This window comes from Cebus imitator, unplaced genomic scaffold, assembly GCF_001604975.1.
Source record: "Cebus imitator isolate Cc_AM_T3 unplaced genomic scaffold, Cebus_imitator-1.0 Scaffold71, whole genome shotgun sequence".
Taxonomy (NCBI): Eukaryota; Metazoa; Chordata; class Mammalia; order Primates; family Cebidae; genus Cebus; species Cebus imitator.
Genome location: NW_016107386.1, coordinates 1,178,339 through 1,189,685, shown reverse-complemented (window position 1 = coordinate 1,189,685; position 11,347 = coordinate 1,178,339). Strand labels below are relative to the sequence as shown.

General features: G+C 45.8%; 1 protein-coding gene across 1 annotated transcript in view; it reads left to right on the top strand.

Moving 5' to 3' along the window:
- The first annotated feature begins 7,195 nt into the window (after positions 1-7,195).
- Positions 7,196-11,347, top strand: part of BORCS7 (BLOC-1 related complex subunit 7) — a 12,663-nt gene continuing 8,511 nt past the window's right edge. The window contains exon 1 of the mRNA XM_017531088.2: positions 7,196-7,393. Within this exon, the coding sequence (XP_017386577.1) occupies positions 7,256-7,393 (138 nt within the window). The 5' untranslated portion in view covers positions 7,196-7,255. The remainder of the gene's footprint in view (positions 7,394-11,347) is intronic.

Sequence of the window (11,347 nt, the reverse complement as noted above, 5' to 3'; positions counted from 1 at the left end):
TTTTCTGAGACAGAGTCTCGCTCTGTTGCCAGGCACCAGGCTGGAGTGCAGTGGCGCAATCTCGGCTCACTGCAACCTCTGCCTCCCGGGTTCAAGCAATCCTCCTGCCTCAGCCTCCCAAGTAGCTGGGACTACAAGCAAGCGCCACCACACCCAGCTAATTTTTGTATTTTTTAGTAGCGATGGGTTTCACCATGTTGGCCAGGATTGTCTTGATCGCCTGACCTCGTGATCCATCTACCTCGGCCTCCCAAAGTGCTGGGATTATAGGAGTGAGCTACCACTCCTGGCTGGTAATGGACATTCTTGGTGTCAATTGTTAATAATTATAGAAGAGATGCGCCAACCAGGAGTTGTTAGTTGAGGCTCACAGAGTGGGAGATGGCAACTGTTCCCCTCTCCAGGAGTTGTCTGTCTGCAGCTTCAGTGAGGACTGGAATGAGGACTGCTGGAATTAGGCAGGAAGGCAGCAGGTAGGGGACCTCAAGATGAAGAAGAGCCAGCCAGGCCTCATAAGCCAGACTGCCTGGTTGCCCATTACTCAGAATTTTCAAATGTTGTTCATATTTTAAAGGCCATTTTGCAGCCAGAGGTATGGGCTGGGATATTCAAGCCCAGGAGTAACCTTTCTGAAAGAAAGGGTAGGAGCTATTGAGAGGTAGGCCTTGAAGGCGAGCTAGGACCGATGCAGGACAGGAGGAAAGGCAAGCCTCTAAACTGGGGCTTAGCCCAGGAGGGTTCTTGGCTTCACCCAGGAGAGAATTCCAGAGTAAGCTGGTGGTGGCAGTGCACAGAGCAGCAGAGGTACTGCTCCTCGTGGAGCAGGGCTACTCATGGGCAATGTCCCCAAAGTCACAGTCCCCCAATATGAGGTAGAGCTGCACTCATATTTACACCCACTTTTAATTACATGCAAATTAAGGGGTGGTTTGTGTAGAAATTTCTAGAATGAGGGTAGTAATTTTCAGGTCCCCCTCAGGTTGTTGCCATGGAAAAGGGTATTAATATCTGGGTGTTGCCATGGCAATGGTAAACTGACATAGCACACTGGCGGGCGTGTCTTATGGAAAGCTGCTTCTCTGCTTCTGTGCCAGAACTGGTTTTTTTGTTGTTTTGGTTTTTTTTTTGTTTTTTTTTGAGATGGAACCTTGCTCTGTCATCCAGGCTGGAGGGCACTGGTGTAATCTTGGCTCACTGCAAACTTTGCCTTCCAGGTTCAAGCTATTCTCATGCCTTAGCCTCCCAAATAGCTGGGACTACAGGCACCCACCACCACACTTGGCTAATTTCTGTAATTTAGTAGAGACAGGGTTTTGCCATGTTGCCCAAGGTGGTCTCGAACTCCTGAGTTCAGGCAATCTGCCCGCATTGGCCTCCCAAAGTGTTAGGATTGCAGATGCGAACCACTGTGCCTGTCCTGCCCCTGACCTGTTTTGATTGGTCCTCAATTTGGTCCACTGTCTGAGCCCTGCCTCCACAGTAGAGTTCACCTTCCTGAGTCCAGTCCCACCTCCCACCTCAGAACTGTTAGGTAGAGATATGAAGGAGTAGGGAGAGAAGGGTGTTGCTGGAAGGGAGAGCAGCAGAGGCTGGAAGGAACATGGCATGAGGGGAATGGTGATGCCCTTAGCTGAAGACGCAAAGAGGTGTGTTGTGGGGATCCCTGAGAAAGATCCGAGGGGTACACTGTATCAGGCTCTGGAGCCCTGGAGTGGAAGGGCATAGGGAGGCTGTAGGAGCCATTGAGAGCACTGCAGCAGGGAGCAGCAAGGTGACAGTGGTGTTTTAGGAGGGCGAAGCTGGTGTTGGTACATGGGGTAGGCTGGATGAGGAGATCATGCGCAAAGCCTGAGAACTGGACTGACAAGTGGAGAGGCCTGAGTCCAAGAGCCAGGCAGGGGCTTCGGTGGGGTCAACCAGCTGGTAGAGAAATATGAATGGCTACATTCTTTTTTTATTTTCTTTTCTTTGAGACAAGTCTCACTCTGTCACCCAGGCTGGAGTACAGTGGTGTGATCTTGGCTTACTGCAGCCTCCGCCTCCTGGGTTCAAGTGATTCTCCTGCCTCAGCCTCCTGAGTAGTTGGGACTACAGGCTCCTGTCACTGTGCTCGGCTTATTTTTGTATTTTTAGGAGAGACGAGATTTCACCATATTGGCCAGGCTGGTCTCAAACTCCCAATCTTGTAATCCGCCCACCTTGGCCTCCCAAAGTGCTGGGATTACAGGCGTGAGACACTACACCCGGCCTGAATGGCTACTTTCTATTCCTACAGTGACTGCCAAGCTGACTTTCTGACATTTCACCCAATCACAAACAAGAAATTGTTTTACACCATCATTACCATATTATTAAAGTTATACATCATAATTGTAGAAATTTGGAAAATGCAAATTACTAAAAATATATATATTTTTTAGATGAAGTCTTGCTCTTGTTGCCCAGGCTGGAGTGCAATGGTGCGATCTCAGCTAATTGCAACCTCCGCCTCCCCGGTTCAAGCGATTTTCCTGCCTCAGCCTCCCGAGTAGCTGGGATTACAGGTGCCTGCCACTGCCCGGCTAATTTTTATATTTTCAGTGGAGATGGGGTTTCACCATGTTGGCCAGGCTGGTCTCAAGCTCCTGACCTAAGGCGATCCATCCACCTCGGCCTCCCAAAGTGCTGAGATTGCAGGTGTGAGCCACCATGCTCAGCCTCTTTTGACAATGTTTTTCTATGTTGCCCAGGCAGGATGCAAACTCCTGAACGATTGATTTTCAGAAGTGAAGGGGCAGATCCTGATTGCTTGGTTTGCAAAAGGGGGTTCACTAGGTGAGTCGTCATAAATTGAACAGATTTGTTTATTTTATTTATTTTTATTTTTTAAGACGGGGTCTGGCTCTGTCACTTAGCCTGAGTAGAGTGGTGCAATTACAGCTCATTGTAGCCTCGATCTCCTGGGTTCAGTTAATCCTCCCATCTCAGCCTCCCGAGTAGCTGGGAATACAGGTGCACACCTTCATGCTCAGCTAAGTTTTGAATTTTTCATAGAGGTGGGGTTTCACCATGATGCCCAGGCTGGTCTTGAATTCCTGAGCTCAAGCGATCCTGTCACCTCAGCCTCCCAAAGTGCTGGGATTACAGGTATGAGCCACTGCACCCGGCTGAACAGATTTCAAACGAGTTCTGGTGATATATTAGTTTTCTATTACCACATTACCATGAATACTACCACAAACTTCGTGGCTTTAAACAACACACATGTATTATCTTAACAGTCTTGGTGGGTTAGGAACCTAAGTACAGCTTCTCTGGGCCATCTACTTAGCGTCCACATGCTGCAGTCAAGGTGTGGGCCAGCGCTGGGTTTCACCTGGAGGCTGTACTGGGGAAGAATTTGCTTCCTATGTGCCTGGTTGTTAGCAGGATTCAGTTCCTTTTGATTGCTGGATTGAGAGCTTTTTTTTTTTTTTTTGAGTTTTGCTGGCTGTGTGCTGGAGGCCCAGAGGCAGGTGACTAGATGGTGCTTACAGTTCCTTGTCACATGGAGTTCTCCAGCATAGCCACTCACTTACTGACAGCCAGCAAGAGAGAGAGCCTCCAGCAAGATGAGGGGAATCGTGATGCAACATTATGTAATCTTGTGTAACGTTCTCATGCGCTTCCCATTGCCTTTGTAGATACTATTGATTGGAAGCAAATCAAAGACCATGACCACGTGCAAGAGAAGAGGATCACGCAAGAGCAAGAACACCAGGAGCTGGGGGTCACGGAGGTTACCTGTCACTGGCAAATCTGTCCACCACAGGGAGTTACTTGTTACCATGGCTATAGAACATTCCATCTTGGCTGGTCCGATGGTAGTGGGTTATCAGAACTTATTAACATTAGTGTCACTAAAGTTGGTATACAACCTCCCCACTGCTAAATGTGACTGGCTCTTTAAATTTAAAAAAAAAAAAAAAAAAAAGAACATTCCATCTTTTCCTAAGTTTGTGGGTATGGAGCAACTGGTGTGGCCTGTGCTGTTATTGGAGATGTAAAATGTTAAATCAGTCTGGAAAACGGTTTGCCAGTTTCTTGAAAACTGAAACACTTACCATATGATCCAACTGTTCTACTACTAGATATTTACCCAAGAGAAATGAAAACAACCCACATAAAGACTTGTGTACAAATGTTCATAGCAGCTTTATTCATAATGGTCCAAAAGTAGAGGCCAGGTGTGATGGGATCACGCCTGTAATCCCAGCACTTTGGGAGGCCAAGGCAGGAGGACCACTTGGCCCCAGGCAACATAGGGAGACCCTGTCTTTACAGAAAAAAATTGTAAAAATTAGCCAGTCATGGTGGCATGAGCTGGTAGTTCCAGCTCTTCTGGAGGCTGAGGCGGGAAGATTGCTTGAGCCCGGGGGGTTGAGCTGTGATCATGCCATGCACTCCAGCTTGGATGACAGAGGAGTGACCCTGTCTCAACAGCAGCAACAACAAAACCAAAACCAAAAACAACACAAGAAAAACCCAAAAGTGGAAACAACCCAAGCATCAACAAGAGAGTGAATAAACACAAAACTATGCATGCAGTGGAATATTTCTCAGCAGTAACAATGCACAGACTAGTCATATGCACAACAACATAGATAACTGTCAAATCATCATGCAGCAAGAAAGAAGCCAGACAAAAAAGGATCCCCTCCCAAAATCCTGTATGATGCCATTTATTTGCCATTCTAGAAATGCAAATTAACCCATAGTTCCCCAAAACAGTTCATTTGTCGCCTGGGGTGAGACATAGAGGGAGAGATGGACTTTAAAGGGCACTTGGAAACTTCTGAGGGTGATAAAAATGTTTTGCATCTTTTTGTCTTTTTTTTAAATTGAGACAAAGGGCTGGGCACAGTGGCTCTCACACCTGTAATCCCAGCACTTTGAAAGGCTGAGGTGGGTGGATCACTTGAGGTCAAGTGTTTGAAACCAACCTGTCCAACATGGTGAGACTCCATCTCTACTAAAAATCCAAAATTATTCTTCCTGAAATTCCTAGTCTTTCGTGGTAAAGAAGAAAAAAAAATCCAAAATTAGCCAGGTGTGGTGGCACACACCTGTAGTCAGAGGCAGAGGTTACAGTGAGTCAAGATTGTGCCACTGCACTCCAGCCTGGATAACAGAGCAAGACTCTGTCTCAAAAATAAATAAATAGCCAGGCACAGTGGCTCATGCCTGTAATCCCAGCACCTTGGGAGGCCGAGGTGGGTGGATCACAAGGTCAGGAGTTCGAGACCAGCCTGGCCAATATGGTGAAACCCTTCTCTACTGAAAATACAGCAACAAAAAATTAGCCGGGCACGGTGGTGGGCGCCTGTAGTCCCAGCTACTCAGGCAGCTGAGGCAGGAGAATTGCTTGAACCTGGGAGGTGGAGGTTTCAGTGAGCCGAGATCACACCACTGCACTCCAGCCCGGGTGACAGAGGGAGATCCATCTCTAAATAAATAAATAAATAAAGCCTGGTGCAGTGGCTCACGTCTGTAATCCCAGCACTTTGGGAGGCTGAGGAAGGTGGATCACCTGAGGTAGGGAATTTGCGACCAGCCTAACCAACATGGAGGAAACCCCGTCTCTACTAAAAATACAGAATTAGCCAGGGTGCTGGCACATGCCTGTAATCCCAGGTACTCGGTAGGCTGAGGCAGAAGAATCGCTTGAACCGGGGAGGTGGAGGTTGCGGCGAGCTGAGATCATGCCATTGCACTCCAGCGTGGATGACAGAATAAGACTCCATCTCAAAAAATAAAATAAAATAAATAAAATCAGACAAGTTGTTGCTACGTTGCTCAGGCTGCTGATACTGCACCCTGGCCTCAAGCTATCCTTCTGCCCCAGCCTCCCAACGTGCTGGAACTACAGGCATGAGCCACTGTGCCCATCTTGTTCTGTTTTGCTCTGTCTCCAGGCTGGAGTGCAGTGGTGCGATCTCGGCTCACTGCAACCTCTGCCTCCTGGGTTCAATTGATTCTCCTGCCTCAGCCTCCCAAGTAGCTGGGACTACAGGTGCACATCACCCCACCTGGCTAAGTTTTGTACCTGTAGTCCCAGCTACTCGGGAGGCTGAGGCAGGAGAATCACTTGAACTTGGAAGGCGGAGGTTGCAGTGAGCCAAGATGGAGCCACTGCACTCCAGCCTTGGCGACAGAGTGAGGCTGTCTCAAAAAATAATAATTAAAAAAATAAAATAAAATGAGACAAGTTATTGCTATGTCACCCAGGCTGCTAATATTGAACTCCTGTCCTCAAGCCTCTGCCTTGGCCTCTCAAAGTGCTGGAACTACAGGCGTGAGCCACCGTGCCCAGCCCGTTTCAATTAAAGAAAAAAAAAAAAAAGGCCTAGGCAACAGAGCAAGACTCTGTCGAAGAAAAAAAAAAAAGAATGGAATGATACTCTCATAACCCCTTGGAAACATTATTACTTCTGTTTAACAGATGAGGAATGTAAGACACTGAGGCTAAGTAATTTGCAGCCACACACTGCTAAATGGTAACATTGGGACTGTAATCCAAGCCTTCTGATTCTTTTTGTTAATTTTTTTTTTTTTTGGGGATGGAGTTTCGCTCTTGTTACCCAGGCTGGAGTGCAATGGCGCGATCTCGGCTCACCGCAACCTCCGCCTCCCGGGTTCAGGCAATTCTCCTGCCCCAGCCTCCTGAGTCGCTGGGATTACAGGCACGCGCCACCATGCCCAGCTAATTTTTTGTATTTTTAGTAGAGACGGGGTTTCACCGTGTTGACCAGGATGGTCTCGATCTCTTGACCTCGTGATCCACCCGCCTCGGCCTCCCAAAGTGCGGGGATTACAGGCTTGAGCCACCGCGCCCGGCCTTTTATTAATTTTTTTTTAAGAGATGGGGTCTCACTACGTTGCCCAGGCTGGACTGGAACTCCCAGGCTTAAGTCATTTATCTTGCCTGGGCCTCCCAAAGTGCTGGGATTACAGGGGTGAGCCACCATGCCCTGCAGCAGGCTTTCTGATTCTAAACCATAGATTCAGTGAAACTGCTCTCCATCCCCTCCAGAGATGTTTGCCTGGACCCAGTTTTCCTCAGGATGTCAATGAATAGTTCATAAGAATTTAGTGAGCAAAGGTCAATCTTCATCAGGCGCATGCGTCCCTTAATTTTCCCACAAGGAGAGACACCTCCTCTTTTCCTTCCGCTTTGCTAGTATTTTGGCCCGGGCGACTCGCCATCGCCGTGCGGAGGCGTTCGCTAGTTGCAGTGATGGCGACTGGAACGCCAGATTCTCAAGCGCGGTTCGGTCAGTCAGTGAAGGGGCTTCTCACAGAGAAGGTGACCACCTGTGGTACTGACGTAATCGCGCTCACCAAGCAGGTGCTGAAGGGCTCCCGGAGCTCTGAGGTGAGCTTGGAGTGGACTCTCCCGGCCTGATAGTCCGGGTAGTCGCAGGCTCTCGGTGCTGTGGGAAGGATGTCATGTTGCATCCTGGGAGTTGTAGGCCATGAAGTAGTCGCTAAGTGTAGGTCTTGTTCGCGGAGGCGTGCGTTCCGTTACCGGGTGTGTAGTCTCTGGTTAGAGATTGTGCGTGAGGGTGGGGGGAAGAAATGATGCCATGGGAATCTGTGCTTTTATACAGACAGAGCTTCTGCACGGCCCACGAGCCAATGTTCCCAACCGGTTCCTCATTTATTTCTCTGAGTTATCTGCAGTGAAGATTGGTTCCTTTCAGCCAATTCCGCATGGTTTGTCCCCAGCATCTGGGATTCCTTTCACACATTTGTGCATCACCTGTCTATGGATTTATTCTTTCCTGATTTGTCTTTCTGGCCACTTCTTGGTTTTCTGTTTCATAGATTAGCTTTCTCCTTTGCCCCGTTTTCTCCCTTCCATCCTCTGGCTGGTTCCATGAATGGAATTATTTGATGGCTTTTCTTAACCAGAAAGCTTTGTATATGTGCACCCCGTGTCTCTCCAAAAACAGACCTATCCATTGAACTCCTGGATATTCACCTCAGGGAAATGAAAGTATACGTCCACACAAATATTTACGCATCCTCGTGGCACATTTATTTTTGACAGCACCAAACTGGAAACAACCCCAATGCCCATTGACTGGTGAATAGATAAATGAAATGGGTCAGTGACATAGCCATTCCACTCCTAGGTGTTTACTCAAGAGAAATGAAAACATAGGTTCATCAATTTGTTAGATAAAGCAACTGCCTACATAACATATCATCTAAGATTACCAGTTTGGGTTTTTTTCAACTCTGACATCTTGAATATCTGTAAAGCAATCTGAGCACAGCATCGTTTTACATTTCTGTAGTGGCTCACACCTGTAGTCCCAGCACTTTGGGAGGCCGAGGTCGGTGGGTAATATGAGGTCAGGAGTTTGAGACCAGCCTGGCCAATGTGGCAAAACCCCGTATCTGCTAAAAATACAAAAATTAGCCGGGCCTGGTGGTGCGTACCTGTAGCCTCTGCTACTCGGGAGGCTGAGACAGGAGAAACGCTTGAACCCAGGAGGCGGAGGTTGCAGTGAGCTGCGATTGTGCCACTGCACTCTAGCCTGGGTGACGGAGCAAGATTCTGTCTCAAAAACAAACAAAACTCAACACAAGTACTCATTGTTAGTGAGTGTTTCCTATTGTCAACTTAGTTTTATAGCAACTGTTTCTGTTTTTTAACTCATATTTCATCAGTTTCCATGTTATTTTATTAAGTTACATAGTTGTAGTAGCAAGCTTAGTATGTCCACAAGTCTTTGGATTGTATATGAATCTTCATTAGCAGCTTTTACTTATATTAATTTGGAGCAGTAGACTTCTCTTTACAGAATTGGCTTCAATGCATTGTCTAGCTTTTATTGATAGTGGCTACAAGAAACAACTGTATGAAGAAGGTGTTTGCATTTATCATAACACTATTGTTGAAATCGCCAACCTGATAATCCCAAATATGCTTTATTTGAGGTCCCACATGTTACACTCTTTTTAGGATTCAGTATCAAAGGAAAGTTTATGTCGAAAGATTATGTTGCCTTTTACCAAATAATAAGAATTATGCAACTCATTGTGTTTCACTTTTTCTTTTGGTTGCACAGAAGTTCCTATGTCAGTTTTAGTTGTAGACATAGTTCCTTCTCTTTTTCATCATTTTAAATTCCGTTTCTGTTTTTTAAAATATATGTGTGTATATGTGTACATACATATGGTTTGGTATAAATTGTCTTGAATCTTTGTGGAGGGAATGGTATAAATATATAAATTTTGGTTAGGTGCCGTGGCTCATGCCTGTAATCCCAGCACTTTGGGAGGCTGAGGTGGGTGGATATCTTGAGTTCAGGTGTTCAAGACCAGCCTGGTCAACATGGTGAAACTCTGTCTCTACTAAAAATATGAACATTAGCCAGCTACTTGGGAGGCTGAGTTAGGAGAATTACTTGAACCCAGGAGGTGGAGGTTGCAGTGAGCCAAGATTGTGCCACTGCATTCCAGCTTGGGTGACAGAGAACAAGACCCTGTCTCAAAAAAAAAATATGTGTGTGTGTGGGGAGGGGTGGGCTAGATGGTGTTTATAGTTAACCACCTGTAAATATTGAACCTATTCGTCATAATAATAAACATTACATTTATTTAGTATTTTATATGTGCTGACACTGCTGTCTATTTTGCAGTTTAATTCATGAAGTCTTTAGAATGACTAATAAAGGGAGTACTTTTCTTACATAGAGGATACAGAGAGGAATTTAACTTGTTCACGCCTAGCAGGGAAGGAGAACTCGGATTCAAACCTAGGCATACTGGTTCTAGGCTTGGATACTACCTCTTATGTGGTCCTAGCTGGATTAAAAGGCCAAAAAGCCACTGTGCCACCAATGACCTCCCTGATTGCCTTGCTGCTTCCCATTCCTCTTCCTTGCATACTTTTCATCTGGGCTTCTTCTGAGTAAATTTAGATTGGATGCTCAGTAAGTGGTGTGGATTGAATTAAGCTGAAATCAATCCAGCTCTCTGGGACAGAGTTGACATATCATTTCTCACTTTTCTAGACTTCGTCTTTTCTTTTATTCATTATTTTTATAGATGTCGTCTTTTTATTGGATCTCCTACATGGCACTTACCACATGCCATACCATCTTTTTCTATAGTTACTTAGTAATTTTGATTTTGCTCTTTACTAGACTCAGGTTATTGGAGTATCTTACTGATTTTCAATTCCTCTTAGCCTATAAAGCATTGCTTCTTGAGCAGACTCCACACAGCTATTTTGTTTGATTAGGAATTTTCATGTGTAAAACATTCATTCCACAGTATTCATTTAACAAATAGTAGGTGTCTGGTATGTGCCAGGAACTGTTTTCTAGGTACGAGGGATAAACAAAAGTAAATCCCTCTACGTAGGACATTTATATTTTAGTGAGGAGATAGGCAATAAACAAATGAAACAGAAAAAAATTAGGTGGTGGTAAATCCTATGAAGAAAAAATAATCTGGGAATAGAGAGTGATGAAAGGGTTAATCTTTTTTGTTTGTTTGTTTTGAGATAGAGGAGAAGTCTCTTTGGAGCTGTCTAGCTCTGTTGCCTCAGGCTAGAGTGCAGTAGTGTGATCTGGCTCACTGGAACCTCCACCTCCTGGGTTCAGAGTTCAACTGATTCTCATGTCTCAGCCTCCCAAGTAGCTGGGATTGTAGGTGCTTGCCACCATGCCCAGCTAAGTTTTGTGTGTTTAGTAGAGATGGGGTTTCATCATCTTGGCCAGGCTGGTCTCCAACTCCTGACCTCAAGTGATCCTCATGCCTTGGCCCCCCAAAGTGCTGGGATTACAAATGTGAGCCACCATGCCCAGCCAGAAGGGTTAATCTTAAATAGATGATCAGGGAAGGGCTCTCTGGGGAGAGAGGCTATGAGGAGAAACACACCGTTTCCCCACAGCACAATGAGTGGTTATGACCAATAGGCCCTTGCATGCCTGTGCTTCTGCTCCTCCATTTGAGTTGTGTGCCTAGTGAGGGTCCATTATGTTTTTTTCTCAACATAATGTGTGTGTGGGCTGAGCGCAGTGGCTCATGCCTGTAAGCTTAACACTTTGGGACGCCAAGGCAAGATTGCTTAAGCCCAGGAGTTGGAGACCAGCCTGGGCCACATAGGAATATCCTGTCTCTTTAAAGAAAGAAAAAAAAAGAATGAAAAAAATGTTAAAATGTATGTCTGGCACTTATGCTTACAGTTGCAACTACATAATTTAATGAAATAATATGAAAAATGATGATATATGAGTAACAAAAAAGAGGGTAGCTATTGCTATGAAAACGAAGGTGAAAATCAGAAACACTTGTTGAAGATGAGTAG